This window comes from Ruditapes philippinarum, unplaced genomic scaffold (assembly GCF_026571515.1).
Source record: "Ruditapes philippinarum isolate M1 unplaced genomic scaffold, ASM2657151v2 ctg679_1_1_1_1, whole genome shotgun sequence".
NCBI lineage: Eukaryota > Metazoa > Mollusca > Bivalvia > Venerida > Veneridae > Ruditapes > Ruditapes philippinarum.
Window position 1 is genome coordinate 67,003 of NW_026857639.1, and position 17,402 is coordinate 84,404.

General features: G+C 30.2%; 1 protein-coding gene across 1 annotated transcript in view; it reads right to left on the minus strand.

Moving 5' to 3' along the window:
* Nucleotides 1-17,402, minus strand: part of LOC132750452 (uncharacterized) — a 38,505-nt gene that overhangs the window by 9,075 nt on the left and 12,028 nt on the right. Inside the window, 28 exon segments of the mRNA XM_060740444.1 lie at nt 155-295; nt 578-756; nt 1,425-1,578; nt 2,180-2,409; nt 2,651-2,877; nt 3,082-3,268; nt 3,441-3,714; nt 4,222-4,402; nt 5,056-5,191; nt 5,799-5,915; nt 6,070-6,175; nt 7,295-7,512; nt 7,757-7,887; nt 8,259-8,373; nt 9,057-9,240; nt 9,469-9,636; nt 9,807-10,030; nt 10,320-10,461; nt 10,800-10,831; nt 11,007-11,151; nt 11,460-11,660; nt 12,316-12,581; nt 13,145-13,310; nt 14,113-14,328; nt 14,604-14,760; nt 14,879-15,156; nt 15,718-15,918; nt 16,957-17,187. Coding sequence (XP_060596427.1) covers nt 155-295; nt 578-756; nt 1,425-1,578; nt 2,180-2,409; nt 2,651-2,877; nt 3,082-3,268; nt 3,441-3,714; nt 4,222-4,402; nt 5,056-5,191; nt 5,799-5,915; nt 6,070-6,175; nt 7,295-7,512; nt 7,757-7,887; nt 8,259-8,373; nt 9,057-9,240; nt 9,469-9,636; nt 9,807-10,030; nt 10,320-10,461; nt 10,800-10,831; nt 11,007-11,151; nt 11,460-11,660; nt 12,316-12,581; nt 13,145-13,310; nt 14,113-14,328; nt 14,604-14,760; nt 14,879-15,156; nt 15,718-15,918; nt 16,957-17,187 — 5,007 coding nt within the window.

Here is a 17,402-nt window from a genome sequence, read left to right on the forward strand (position 1 = left end):
TTTAAATTTTAGCGTTCATTTTATGTTATAATAGTAAGTTCATTATTGTGACTATACAATAAACGATCCTCACATTCACTCTGCTAGTCCTGAACCATTCAAGGCAAAAAAACTAGCTTTTTTGTCAATACCACAATAAAACATAACAGCCTACTTTATTTTCAGCTGTGACACTGATAAAAACTGCCATGTTTTCCTTAAGTCTTTGCGTTTGAAATTTGAATGTTTGAACTTTTCCATCTTCGTGAAAGGAAGAATTTGTATCATGTGTGACGATCATCGGAGTGTTTGGTTCCTATATGTTAACAATATATATGTGTTATGAAAGAACAAATGTGACATAAGCAACACAAACATTATTGTTTTATTTTACATTTACACACTAGACTAAGTTTAAGACAATAGCTGCTTTACTCAATAATTACCAAGTTGATCACCTAACTGAACGATGAGTTTCGAGTACTTTTAACTAGTTCTCTTGATATTCGTGTAAAATTTATTTATAGAATATAAATGGTTTGGAATAATTCCGAAAAACAATGAAAGAAAGAAAAGTTAACAAACTTAGAACACTAACCTCATTCAGATCGCTTCCCATATACTGGCTGCCGATATTTACACAGTATGTATCAATATTAGAATGAATGTCTTCAAAACCAAGCCAAGCAAGATTGACATATATCGGAGTCCATGTCATCCAATCTTCTGGTTGGCGAGATAAAGCTGCAGCGTGGTCAGTGTTGATTGCAAACGTCCCTTATAATGATAAAATACTGATTCCGTAACATTACATGTATTTAGAACGAATGGAACATTTTTGATTTTGTAGAAATAGTAACTGACGTTTCCTATTTTATTATGATATTTTGCGTCTACATGTCTCTTATTATGATCTTTTAAGTCAATTTAATCATTTACATATGCATGCATGTATAGTGTTTCAAATTTTTACAATAGCTCACTTAACAAAAGAAGCAAGCTAGTATATTTGCGGTCATTATTCAATACAGATAACTGAACATTAAATGGAAACAAGCAAAATAAAATTATCATATTATTGTACAAGAAGAAAACTAGAGTGAGTGGATTTTTTATAAATATATAGAGGAAACTATTTGATTATGTCTAAGAAAACCATTACTTAAGCACAAATATCAAAAAGGTTTTATCAGTTTACTTAAGGGTGATGCGAGTTTTGAGAGATTTTTTATCTCATCTTAGGCCCACAGAATATTTGGAATTACCCTAAAAATGGCAAACAGGGAGGGATAATAAAGGCATTTTATACAAAAAGTATTTATATGTTACTTTGGATCAAGTTACTGCGAAAATTCCTTAAAAATTTCAAAACAGGACAAACACTTTTGTCAGAAAACATTACCAGAAAACATTTGTAATTTCATAAAGAATCATGACATATATACCTGTTGTTGGTGCGGTACTATCAACTAAAATATTCTCTAAAAATGATTCGGTACAAAGCCTTGCTCCATTGCATGATATAAGTTTAATATCATAATAACTTCCGTCATGAAAGTCCAAGCCTGTAAATATATAATCTCTGACTATGCCCTCGACCTGTAAAATATTTATTATACAAAATAAATCATATAAAACCATCAAAATATCTCAATATAGACTATTATTTTACATTTAATATTGTTGTTGATACTGTAACATCAATGGCTTTCGAAAGATCAACAAAAGTCATTTGTAAATTTATTTAGCAAAAGTCACAGTAATCAAATACTACATTGCTATGAAGTGACCAATATCTATGAAAAGCAAACGTGACACGACTTGAACGTTTCAAAACGAATTTGTCTCAATCATTGATTAAACACATAAATGTATCATTTGCATGTTCTTACAAATTATAAATGCTGGTCTATTTCTAAACAATTTAGTATGAACAAATATAATATGATGAATAAAATATTTTTTTCCAGAATATAAGTATCTCCTATATATAGAAATGTAATATTGGTTACCGCAACAATACCCATAATATAATTCTTTCGTGATTTGTTGGCACGTTTGATACTTAATACTATAAACATAATTATTTATGGTATTGCATACCTTCAATAAGTGGAATTTTCACTTTAAAAGGAATAAATTTCTCTAGGATAATTTCAACATCTATCAAGGCATTTTCTCAAATGAATTACGAACTCACTCTAGTTGATGAAAGATTAAAATCTCCTCCAAGATGCGAAGAAATGGATAGGTATTGCTTTTCTATAAATGACTCGTTATCTTCGACGCCCCAGTGAACTTTCATAGTTGTTCTTAAGATTGTTGTTCCATCTTTTATTGTTCCTATTGGTGACATTGATAAATTAGCAGTAAAATTCGGTGGTGTGTCATCAATAATGAATCCATTTGAGGATGCTTCTACAAACTTTCCTGAAATGATATACGTCCGTCAAAGTTAATAAAAATCGGTAACACAAATTCCTAAGTATAATGAGACTAACGTAATTCATTGACACTAAATTCTCTTTGTGTACTATCTATAAAAACACTTTGTATTTTAAAGGCATAAGCACGGATATCGACAAAATTATTATGTATATGTTTACTATTCTAATTGAAATTCAGTCAGTTTCAAGAATATTTTATAAGTTCATTGAATGAAATATACCACCTGCGTGGTTATAAGCACGAATAGTACAGTAGATTCGAGTTCCATTTTCTGGCAGATATATGCTGTATTCAGAATGAAGATCAAATATAAATGCCAACTCGTGTTTATGAACTTCAGTGGCAGCCAGAATATTGTCACCACCTCTTGTTGTACCTACTCGCCAAACATAATGAGATATGCCAGATTGAGGATCTGTAAAGCCATACCATTTACACCCTATGTAGTTCCTGGTTGATAAAAATAAAATTGCAAAGATATGTATGGACGTATAAAGTTAAAACATATTTATCATATCTTAATATAAATACACACAAATATAGCAAATTATTTTTTAGAAAAAAAGTGGTCTCTTTTCATGTAAACTTAGACAGCAGAACATAATTTGTGTAAAAATTAATCTGAATTACTTACTAGAAGTGTAAAACAACTACCTTGATGATTGATACTGTATATCATTATCAAGGATACCATCATTGACAACCCCCTTTAATGGAGGAGTTGAATCAACAATAAATCCGTCAGATGATGCATCCGAACATAGTTTTGCTGTGTTGCATGCAGTCACAGTCACAAAATAATGGAATCCTTCTGATAATTGCAGGGAAGTTAACTCAATGTCTGCAAAATAAACTTCTTTTGATAGAAAACACAATAACTGAATGAGTATTCACGGAATACTTTCTTTTTCAATTTGATCTTAGCATTAACTAAAAGTAAAATGTACAAAATGCTCAATTTGCAAAAACCGAATAGTGAAAACATTGACACTAGTACAGTGATAATAAAATACCTGTTCTTATTCCAATTGGCTGCTTAACTAAAACATCTGCACAATGTTTACAAGATCCTATGTTCACAAAATACTCTTCTAATGTGGTATGAGGGTCATGGAAACCTTTCCAGCTGGCATGTAATGTTGCATTATTGCTTATATAATCTACATCAACATTTTGTCCTGTTACCGATAGGGGACCATCATAAACCGCTCCTTGAATAGGTGGTGATAAGTCGACAACAAACGCCCAGGACGATGATGACGTAAAAAGGCCTGCTTTATTATAAGCCTTTGCGTGTAAATAGAAGGATAAAATATCATAGCTCTTTTTTCCAAAATATTACATTGGCCAATCAAAACAAACATATAAACAAATGGTATATTGTTCTTTCATCCTAAGTAGAAGAAGAACAAACAAAACTTAAAACTATAGTAATGTGAAAGGAAAGATTAAGTTCATTAGGGACCTTTCTCAGCAGATACTAGTCATTTAATGTCATGAGAGTGTTGTCCTTCGATTTTTAATTCCATACAATTACATATAAATTGTTCTGTCTGAACAGTATTATAAACATAAAGAAGAAGAACTTTGAAGAAAATAAATCTTATTAATTAAGCATCAACCAATGTCATTATGACATAAAACAGACTCTTGTTGAATTTGGTTGATATAAATCAAACCTGCGATTAACACGAGCATATATTTTGTTATGAAAAAAAGTGTAACACATAAAATGTACTTCTAATTAAATACTGGTAAAGCATTAAATATAGTACACTGGAAACCTTTATATACCTTAACAGTAACAAAATATGCATGACCCTCTTTCAGTGATATATTTGTGTTCTCAGGTGTACTAGCACAATCTTCTTCTGTATTACAAAATGGAAAAATATCATCATAGCCAGTGTGTGTTCCTATTGCCCAACTGTAATGTGATATTCCACTTTCTAAATCCATGAACACATCTTTCCAGCTAAATAAAATACAAAGGTGTTATATTACATGTCTTTAAAGCATTTAAAGTAATAAAGGTAGTTTGCAGCTTATCATGTTTTTATTTGCTTTAGTAAAACGTTAATACGGATGTCATTAAACTTTTACACTTAATTTTATGTTGCTTAATGAACATAAAAATCATAGTTAATGTGTATTTTGTACTTTCGTTGATGCTTCCGTAAAGAATATCACAAATCTAGAATATGTTCTACTACCTTTGTTAATATCTTTTTAAATATAACATTGTTAAACTTTTTGCATTTTTACCTTTAAGCCATTAAATTGATAATACTCAATTTAATGATAAACAGTTTTAGAAGTATAAATTATGTTTAATGAATCGTTTCAGTCTTATGAAGTTAAAAATTTAGCTCCGCCTATTCATTACATTACTCGGTAAATCGCTAAAACAGTATCAAAAACAAAACCATATGTGCTCATGTGTAAACCAGGACAACCAAAGATTTGTTTCATCCCTCTGAACCACATAAACCAATTGGATACCTAGTCAGCCAATTTACACATAAATATAAACACTGCTAATGTCAATCAATAAAAAAGCAACTTATTTGATCGCATACCATTATTCATATTATGGTATATTGAAATAGACATACTATGCATACTAACCATGCCTCAACAAAGTTTGTACTTGTAATATGCCTTGTTGGTAATGTGATTGATGCCTGCGTTATTTTTGGAGGTGTTGTATCAACCTTTATACCCTCTGATATGGAACTTGAAAACAGTCCGGTAAAGTCATAGGCTAAAAGATTAAATAACATATTATACAGAAAGGTGCTCAACATTTATCGTATATAAGAATGAATCTTTTTTATCAAAATGCATAAAGTATGTTTATTCTGAATAAGTTTATCAACATTTATCATATATAAGAATGAATTTTTTTTATCAAATTGCATAAAGTATGTTTATTCTGAATAAGTTTATCAACATTTATCATATATAAGAATGAATTTTTTTTTATCAAATTGCATAAAGTATGTTTATTCTGAATAAGTTTATCAACATTTATCATATATAAAAATGAATTTTTTTTATTAAATTGCATAAAGTATGTTTATTCTGAATAAATTCATCAACATTTATCATATATAAGAATGAACCTTTTGATCAAAATGCATAAAGTATATATATTCTGAATAAGTTCATACGAATGTTTTAGTTAGATAAAATAAAACAGGAAAACAAAGTATATAGATAGAGCTAAAATAAAATAAGAAGTTTGCAATTGCGTTTCAAACATTCGTCTTGCGCGTTCTCGAGTTACTTACTACTTAAGAGATGTCAAAATAATTTGTAATATGTTCATTTTATAATATTTTTACAAAGAAAAGAAAGGAAATTTTAACCTTTAACAGTTGCAAAATATGTATGCCCGTTTTGGAGTTTTAGATTATGGAAAGTGTAATGATTTGTCAGCCCAACATGTGTAAACCTTTGAACATCAACACCTCCTGGACTTGAACCTGAAAATTGTAATTATTTTAAAAGTTTTTTTTTTACTTCATAATGAATGTTAAATACGTATAGTTCAAAAACAAATGCAAGCTAAATTTGAAAAGATAAAAAGGTTTAAGGTTCTTAGCTACAATAAGTTTAACAAAGTACATGTTCTGTTACCTAAAGCAGCTTCATAGTGTGTGATTCCGCTTATATGTGGTGCAAATCCTTTCTCTTCCACGTCAGTAAATGAGTTCCAATGAGCCGATATTTCAGATGTAGAGGTCTTATTGAAAGAAAACAGATAATTCACGAGAATCCTAACTAATTGATAGACAATATAGTTATATAGTTATATACAATTTAATGAAATATTTCGTGTTCTAATTTATTATGTAAATTTATATTGTTTCACACTAAAACTAAAGTGTTGAAGTTTCATAATACTTTTACCAAGAATTAGTTTGTAATCAATTACTTCAAACGCTGAAATAACGTTTTTTAGGTGTAAACCTATGAAAGAAAAACTACATTCTGATTTTTCTGCATTAGTTTGGAACTTGTTCCTGAAGGGATATTAAGTGTTTCATTCGTCAATGTTATTCCTACCTAGAAAACTTATCAAACGGAATGTAGAGCTCCAACTACTTCCGATTTATATTATAAATTATTTTTGCTTAAATGTTTTAAAGTTACTCTAACTTTGATGTTTAATTTTCTCACGTCCCTTCATATTGCAAATATCAGTAAAAGAAGAAAAATGTTAGCAATCGGACGAAAAATGAGCTGTAATATTTATAAACTGGTAAATATTCATTGAGAAGCTGAAAAAGAATCACTCTAAATTAAGATATCAAAAGTGTATTTTTGCTTTTTCTTAGCCGATTTGAGATTCGGTACCCGCCAAACAGAGGATATATAGGTAATTATTGGCCAGGTAGAGCTTCGTGTATATGGGCGCACAAATCGTTTAAGCTTGTTTTCAAAACAACATAATCTTATATGTAGATGTATATCAATGAACCAGTCTCAGACTGCTGACTGATCATTTAATATGAGACAATTATTTGACACATTTGACATAATTTGGTTGTGAATTAATTGGTAAAAGCAGCTATTGGTACTACAAATAAATTAAATCAGTGCATGTGTGTAGCAAGCTGCATGCCCAAAAGAGATACATGATTTCCTATAACGAAGAAGGTATCCCTTTATATATTCGATAATGTACCAGCATAGAAAAATAATCACATGTGGTGTGGCCAAAATAAGCAAACAAAATTTCATGATGCTTATGATACTGATCAATAATACGGTTATTCAAATTTAGTGGAATGCGAGCGTATGAAAAAACTAATAAATAAATATGTGTTTTGTATGTAACTGAAACAAACACTTAACATACCTGATACAAGTGTTCTTTATCACTTCCAATCCAGACATCTGCGGGTATTGGCGGTGTTAGATCAACAGTGATACCATTACTACACTCGTTAAGTTCATCAAGTGTTTGATCCCAAAATTCATGGTGAAGAGTTGTTTTATTTGCATGAATACAAATAATGTACCGATACCCATGCACAAGAGTTCCATCACCAAAATTGACATTGACATAGTCGAGTTCTGAAATTTCAATGATTTGATATAGGAATAAAAATGTATTGAGTACAACGCTCGCTTTAATTCTAAAGTGATTTATATTCATGTACTATAAAACTCAACTGCAACTGTTAAATTACTCTGTTCCAAAACGCATTAATGAATAAAGAAATAAAATCAAAAGCTGTCCTTGTATTACAATACTCACTCTGTCAATGAAGATGCAATGTTTGCCAAATTGTTAAAAAATGAAAAAAATGATACATACCTGTATTGCCGCATTTTATTGCATCAGGATGAGAACAGGGTTCTTTCAAGTCAAGAGTTTCCATATTTTTGTAAAATACTGTTGGGTCATTCGCCTTTACAAGGAGAACAGCCCAATAATATTTAGTATACCTGCGAAAGAAATATATTGTTTATGTCCACAACCAGCCAGTAAACATCTTTAAATATTTACTTCCGTGTCACCCTGGTGATCATATTAAAGTGAGGACTCAATTATTAATCAATAATTTGTAAAATAATTATAAAATGTATAATGTAACTGTTTTTGTTTTAGTCAATTGTTAAGCTCTTAATTATAAATACAAATAACTATTAATATGTATTTATGCTCAAATAATGATTAAAATTTATATCTTTTATCTAGAAATATCGCTATATTAACAAAATTTTGATTTTTGAAATAATGCGATATCTAAAAAAGAGAATGTTAAGCGTATCTCAATGAGATATACCAAAAGGGGAAAGCTTTACCATTAACAAACCTTAAGGTTGGCCAGACGGCTGACAGTATATTAGTGTAAGGTGTGTAATCCTCGTCTGGAGCCTCCCAAATACTATTTTCTTCAAGGTAAATGTCCTTTCCAATATGAACATTCTCTAGAAAGAAGACTGATAATGACCAATCATGCATAGGGAAAGTATATTTTATAACAAACACTTACATAACACGCACTATTAACTAAACGTTGCCTATATGTTGAAGATACTGGAACACATTTTTATGGTTTTATATCATAAATATGATGCTCAAATTAAGATTTATCAATTTTGTAAGTTCCAAAAAACATTATTTATTAAGATATTACTGAATTTAAAATTTCATGTAAATAAAGGGAGGGGTAATAAAAAATTTATTTTCTATCAGGTCAAATTTTTCAATGAGAAATAAATGCATATATTTTAATGATTACATATAATATGTACAAATATTTGCAGTACATATTTTACATATTTTTCAATGTTTGAAAATTGTTTCTGCTTATTATAAGCCGATGCTGGGGGCAAGGACGATAACTTGCACTTTCCAGTACCGTCCATGAATAGGCTTAATCAAACCGAGCCTGCAACATTTTCAATTTTTTCGTTTTTGAGGTTCTTTTAGAATTACGTTTTTCTTTATTTTACGTAATTATTAACTTTATTTTTAAACATTTTTTCTTCTTCATAAGGCATTATTACGCATATAGCATTTGTATGCGCTAAATACAATGTAAGTTCTATTTGTATACTGAAGGTTAACAAGAGAATATTTGATATATCCCTAGATGACTAACAATTACCAATGCTAAGAGGGTCTCCGACAGCATCATTAACTATACTAGGACGAATTTGTTGAACATCCTGGCAGTCTTTGATTGAAGATGAAACGGTTGACGAAAGACCCACTTTCGTGTATCCTCTTACTGTCAAGAACCAACACTTCGTAAACGCAACGTCTCCATTTAAGTTGATGGTAAAGTTAAGCTGCCAAGAAAAGTAAAGGTGCAGATAGAATGTAATATCACAAACATATTTTCATTGATATCAATACCATTTAGATTAAATAACGACTTGATATTATACAAATAAATAAAATATAGCAAATAAATAATCAATTATATTTATTCGTTAAATAACTTTAATAAAAATGACAGTAATATCAGAATTTTTTTCAATTAAAAGTTAAAAACGGTATTAATTTTATCCATTCACCGTTTTATTTGATGTTTCTACTGCTGTTGAAATACGTGACCATTTTGTCAAAAGATGACCAATTTCAGCTCCATCAGCAAACGCCCATTCATAATGATCCATGACATCGTAATATTCAGATATATCAGATATATCCGAGTCCCTGAACTTTTCAAACGAAACCTGGATCTGAAAACGTTGAAACGGAGATATCCCCATGTTGTACTATTACATGATTTTGTGTCTGTTACTTGTGAACACGTATGATTAGATTTATGATGAAAATGTCTAAAACTTAAAATTTGGTGTTTAGGTATTACTTAATTTCGAATTATATAAAAGCAACATTTCACATTCACCTGCTTGGTATCTTCTACATGTGCAACCGTCAAAAAATCGGTTACTGGTGGATTAGGAACTACAAATACCCCATCACTGTGCACGGGTTTGAAACAATGCTGTCTTGCACAAAATTGTAATGATATTCTAAATTTTCTTCCTGGAGATAGGAATAAACCATTAATTTCCAGATGAGTTGCATTTGTTCGCAGATGCTGAAACTCTGTTATTCTTTTCCAAATATCTAAACGAAATAAAATGTTATTTAAAAAACAGTTAAAGTTATAGATAATTATTGAGCAGATTGATATAATGAAATATTTGTAAACTGTCCTTGTAGATTATATTTAATCATTCGTTTAACGCTGGGCATATCTGGATAAAGAAAACGCATGCCTACGAAAAGTAAGTCCGTCTTTACATACGGACCTTTCATTCGGTCAAATAAATTTGTAAATCGCAATTCATTAATTTTAATTAGATATAAGATGCTTCCTTCAAGTGTTCCTATTATTTCCTAATATAAAACTGACCAGCGACTGGCGCTCTTTCTTCTATTGACCAATTTATGTCTTTCAGATAATGCCTCTTTTCTGAAGGGATCGTCCAGTGGGCTTGAAGTACATTTGTAGACGCTTGAAATTCAATATCGTTTTTACATACTAAACGTTTATCCTGTTAGAGAGATATTAATGACAATTTTAAGAAATACAACATATTTGAGGAGTTCAAATGAAACTTTCAACATTTAAGTCCGACTGTTTATATAATTATATTCATACCCTAAATGAAAGGTCTAGAAAAGAACATAAGGTATCATCAACATAAAGTAACCAGAAAAAGTAATAAAAATGTAATATTTATAAAACATATATAAAAATTTGCGGTTATATATAGATGTAGAAAAAAAATATATATATTTGTGTTTGTGTTGAACTTCAAATCATTACTTCTTGAATACGAAATGCATTATGATTATGATAATGATAATAATAATAATAAAATGTGCAAACCTCATTATGGTGTGATAACGTCAGATTGAGATCTGAAATGAAAAATGAAAATATAATGTAAGAATTATTACTATGATATGCATATATGTAATATTTGTGATAATAATATTAATTGCATACATTTTTAAATATAATGAAAATCAAGTAGATCTAACAAAGTAATATATTCTAACATCTTTATGTGCGATCATATTTTCTCATACCTACCTTCATTTAAAGGACTATCGCATGGCAGACCATCAAAAATTTGTATTCCGGGGATACCATCTCCGTCAATGACAACAGTAATACCGTCAGAAACAGCAGTGATATTTCCAACTTCTGTTTCGGCTATCACAGTTTGGTAATAAGTCTGAGAACACGTTGTTATACATATCAATACACATGAATATTTCACTGTATTTAACAAAATGATTCTGTAATAAATATTTCTTGTTCGTGTTTAAATTTTATATAACGCATTATATTAAATCAATTCAGAATCATTTTCAATACTGTTTTGTAAAAAGAAAATATAAGAAGAAATTAACTTAAATGTTCATAATCGTATGAATAATCCGATTACATATTAACAATAATAAACCATCAGATTCATATCCTTAAAATCTAGATGGAAAAGGACGTCTAACATAATATGATCGACTCAATGATTCAATTTACCTCATACTCTGTTAAATTTAGACCAGAAATTGTATACTGATCAGTTGAAGTAGTTTGTTCACATTTGATGAAGTCAGTACTGAAAGCATTTGAAATGCAGACAGTAAATCTAATATCGTCATGCGGATGCTTAAAGCCAGACCATCGTGCTGTAACCGTCGATGTACTTGTTTGAAAATCTATGTCATCTATGTCAATAAACTAAAATAAAAAAGACACATGATTTGCCTCCAAACGTATACTTTAAGATTTACTATGCTCATCTTTCGTTTAAATATTTGTATTGCAGAAATTTACTGAAATTCTTACTAAATATGTCTAATTTGAATAAGAAAGTACACAAACTGTTTTGCGAAGCTGCAATTTCTATCGCTTGTCAAGTCAATTTTGTCCTTTCGTAAACTGCTACAGTTTGTAATGACATAATGTTTTCATACCTTGTTTATTGCATTCGTGTAAAGTTAAAAACGTACATATCTTCTCTGTGAACTCAATATTGCTTATTTAACGTTCTAAAAAAGACTGTATAGCAAAATCAGTATTTTCAAATACAAAATTTGGACATAGAATATCTTTAAAGATGAAAATCAATTAAGATTTCTCTGCACATCGAGTAGCGTGTTTTTTTTATTTATGCGCAATAACATTTACCAATCATCATTCCAATGGGGGAGCAAAGAAGCTTTTAATGTGTAGGTGCAAAGTAAAACACAACCAAAATATTATTTAGAAACTTGGTAATGCTAAGTTTCCTGTCTCAAATTATTATCTATTGTGCTTGAAAGTTGTATGCATGTAATTGACAGTCCAGATGTGACGTTTAACGTAAATAAAATAAACATAAGATCACATTAACCTTTACTCCTGTGTCATCTACGTCTCTAACAATCCCTCTAGATGGTAATTGGCTGTAATGTCTGTATTTTGTAGAGGAAGCGGTAACAAAGTGACCTGCAGTGTCTTTAACTTTGATTGTTACGTAGTAATTTTGATCATCATGTAGGTTCCAGCGAAATGTTTGAGTTGAGAATGCCGTGCACGTAGGAGATTCAAATGGTAAACAACTTCCACCGAAAGATAAAATGCTAAATGGGTGAACATCTTGTGCATTTTTCGAAGTGCCTAAACATACATTAATATGAGCATTGACTACTAGTATTATGATAAACAAAACGTAAAATGTATTCTGTCATCTTTAAACTGATGAAATCAATTTTAATTGGCTTTTCTGATATCATTTATTCTCATGTAAAAAATCAATTCCTTTTTCCTTATGTTTATTGTTTTGTTTTAATTTCATTGATCACAAATCGTTTTCCTGATGGAATTGTGAAAAGTCGGTGCTAGCGGACGTAACCCGTAGTTTGCGTGAACCACTTCATGTTTTAGTCGCATTATTTCGAGAAAAAATCGGTAACAGTTTTCAATGTTGCCGCATTTAACTAACTTATAGATTATAGATTAATAATTCAGCTATTTCATATGGTTTATACATGTATGTTTTACATTACACATGTATCTTATTTGAATTTTTCATTTTTATAATGAACCAAAGAATATGGAAACTTGTGTGTTTGTATTATTAAAAAAGTGTCGGTTCAAATAGTATTCCATTTTAAACTATGATTTATCTTGAAAAATATTCCTGTAATTTTTTTTTGTAAAATAAAATTGGCTTTATTTACCTATTGCAGCTTCGTACGTTAAAGCATGTGGATCACCATGATCAGTAAACGCGCCAACATCCCATCTTGCTATTAGAAATGTGTCATTATGGGTATGTTCAGTAGATAATGTTATTTCTCCTTTAAATTCAGGTTTTGATGAATCATATGATAATGGACCGATTATCTAAGATTAACAAATATCATATTATAATCAATGAATCTCGGAATTTGCCCGCTAAATTTGTTTTGAACATTTGTATAGGCGCTCTTCTGGTATTTCAACATAATTAATGCATTTGTCTGAAATTTTAGTAGGACTGAATAAGATTTTGACAATCTGGAATTTGTATTTGAATTGAGTCGATTTCTAGGCCAGGATAGCAAGAAGCTGTAAGTCCAAAAGGATAACATACCACGGTTCATGAGTACGCTAAATAGATGGAAGTACATTTTACCCAGGCACTTGGAATGTGGAGCTACACATGCGTTAAAATCAAATAAATTGTATATTTTTCAATCCCAGCACATATACTTAAAATATGTATACTCATACATGTGAATAAAACTTAATTCAAATACGGTGCGCTTTGAATGTTGGAACCAGCATATCCCGGATTGTTCCGACCATAGCCCCGCATTGAAATATGAAAAAACCGAGAGCCAGGTTTGCATTTTAAAACGAGTTCGTAAATGGAGTAAAACAGCAATAGTTTTGTTGCTTGTTTCGCATATTGTGTTTTTATATTGAAGTTGAAGTTTGGAGCTCCACACACCGTGAGTGTATTTCTATCTATTTAACGTATTTATTACAAAACAATTCCTTGACTGTGCATTTGATGTATGTAAACTGTATATAAAACCGTAACAAACTGAAACATTGTAGAAAAAGTCATGTCGAATCACAAACTTTCCGTCAGGTCCTATTTATTATATATTATATGTATAAGCGATTAATATTTGACAGAACAATATTTTGTTCCAATTACCTTAATGCCAATAACTGACGATTGAGTTATAGACTTGATTAACAGATAGAAAATTTCACCATCAAAAATATCTGGATGAAATAAACGCATGTGCTGATGTTGATGAGAAGACGTAAAACCCATTATATCTGGTATCTCAGAATGTTGAGAAGATATCCCAACTTCATAATCATGCAGACCACTGGGACCAATAGTTACATTCCATGATATATCAACCTGTAATAGAAACAAAACATTGTTAAAGCATAACTTTTTCAATGATATTCATTTATGGTACATGTACTTGTTTAATTACGTTATTATATACTACACGAGATAAACCTTTTAAAAAAAATAATTAATAAAAATACATTTTGAACATTTATATAAATAAAACGAGCTATTTATTTGGACTTGAAATAGAAATATGAATTTCTTGATTTTGATTAAATTATCATATTGACTATATTTGAAAATAATCAAAAGAAAAGCGACAATTAAAGTAAACTTACAACACAGTCAGATGATATGAATGAAATGAGATCTGGCTGAGGACCATAAAGGTCATTACAGTTCTCATTCAGCTTTATTTTGCTTCTCGTCCCATTTTGTTGTGTTATATGCGGGTAAAGTCCTAAAGTTATATCTGATAGTGATATTGCACGGTCTCTGAAAAGTGAGGCGTGACATAAAATGCAGATAGTCAAGATCTTATATGTATTTTGATAGCATTCAATTGAATAGTCTTGTTTTTTACATAGTCACATAAAAGCAAGAAGAATGCTACCTGCAAATTTCAGAAGGATTTTCAACCTGTACCAGTTCCCTGTTTCTGTACAGAATGTACACTGTATAATCAGCCATACTCTTGACAAGCCCTTCAGTTGTAACGGCATTTTGAATAACAACGTCCGATACAACTGCTGGAGTGTCATCTATTGTTACACCGTCGGAGCATACGGGTTTACTATGGTCAAGAGCATGGTTGTATGCCATTACTGTCAGGTAATATTTCCCGGGCTTATCCACTGTCAATTCAGCTGTATTGTCATAAGTCCAGCTAACCTAACGTGAAGAGTAGATAATGGAAGAAATGGAAACAAATCTACTTCGAAATCCAGTAAATTTACAAGTAATACAAGTAATAGTAAATGTGACAACTACAATAACTTGATTTTAATGCTTCACTGAGCAACGGAATTACTTCACTCTGACTGTTAATTTTACACAAAAGAAGAATTAGATTTTATATGACTCTATGTGACTCATAGAAGCATAAAAAGAATTTTACAGAAATGTCAATAACGTAATTTTATTTACATGTTGAAAGCAATGCAATACTACTTGTTTTTTTAGTTGTGAAAGAATGTATTACTTTTATTCTATTTATAATAAAGTGTTTTAACATTATTTTTTCCTGTGATACTATAATCCATTATAAACTTATAGGAGGTAATAGCCATTTCATAGACTCATAAATACTCATAAATCTGCAATATAGTATGATCTTCCGAGTTACAAGAAGGTTAGGCAGCAAATGTCTTGCAAACATCACTTTGAGGAAAAATTGATATCAAGCTAATTGAAATGCAATTCAAATTATATTTTGGTTTCCATTACACTTACGTTGAAATGAATATCTAACTCGTTTTTGTTTAAACACCTTTCATTAAAGCCATATGTATACAACCAAACACCACTTTCCTTATCAAAGAAGTGATCCCAGTGGCCGCTAAGACGTAATGTCTGCTGAAAATCGAGTTCTGGGTACCCTGGAAAACCATCGTGCGTAATTCCTTCATGGGGTGGTGATGTATCGATAGTAATCTAAATCGCATTGATTGATAAACATATATATATATTTCAATATTTAAGGATTTTAATTGGAAATTCATTTTAATAAATAGAATGTGTCATTAAAACATATGTACATAGACAGTAATGATGTTCCAGCGAAAAGAAGAATTCAAGCGATCCAAGATCGGGGGAAAGAAGTTTTAACTGTATATGTAAATGGACATTCCACATTCAAAATACTTGCCATAGAAGAATTGTTTTGTTGTCAAAGGGAGAAAACAAAACTTTAACCATAAAACACCATAATGTTTGATGAAAATATCATAATAGAAAACCCAGTCTGCGAAATACAGAAATTATTTAGTATGAATTGCTTTTATCCAGTGTTGTAGTACGATAGTGAACAGGTAGGTGGTTCAATACGTCTGAATGAATGTGGTTTTATAAGTTAAATTAATCTTGAGTTACCCAACGACACATTTGGATGACAAAAATAATAAATTATCAATATTATCGCTAGTCATATATTATAAATTTGTATGAGCTTCATGTGAAAATATAATAAGTTTAATCGTATCTGATACTTTAGTAAAACAATTAAATCAGTGAACTATTACATCTTTTCTACATTATCATCTTCCTTATTGTCATCATTATAGAAAAACAACAACAACTATAGCGACAACAGTTACAACAACCAAAGTATTATCAACAAGAACAGGAACAACAACATCGTTATCATTTAATTTACCATCATCACCATTTTCTTCTTTTCACTATAAGGCATTTCTTTCTAATTATATTAAGAGCAATAAATCTGACAGAAATGTTGTTTTTTTACCTATGATAGTATAATAATTTCTGAATGGTCATGAAATATGAAATAAATACGAGTCCAGTTAATGGTCCAAAAGATAAGTCATGTCTGGACACTCTATGTATACCTTTAAGGAAATATTTTTTACAAAGATTTCATTAACAGCTCATTCAGTATTTAAAACCGCTAGTTAGAATAAAAGTTTTAAATTCCAGCATATATTTGAAAACGACACAAGAACATATCATTGCCTTTTTCTGAAGAATAGTTGTTAATCCAGCATTGTTGGTAGCAGTAACCTCTATAATGTAGTCAAAATCGTGTTCCCCAATTTCTTTTCCGCTTATGAGGCCAGTGTTGTTTTCTATCGATACTTGTGGGTTGACTTGAAAATGTTTGTGAAAGCATCCATTATAGGGCGAGCAGTAACAGTTTGCTCCTCGGGCGTTCATAGAATAATTACTCCAGCACTCTTCAATAGTCTAAAAAATTATATGCCATGAAATAGAATGATTAATGTCCGAAACTAAAACAAATATAGTGAAGTTGCAATCATAAACGGATAAGAACTAAAATGTTTAAATTTTAAAATTTAGGAAATAAAATGATCTTTCATTTTACAAACATTGACAATGTCAATGACTGTCACGTGATAAAAATGTTTCTGAAATAAATGCATCTGGTAAAAAATGTATTT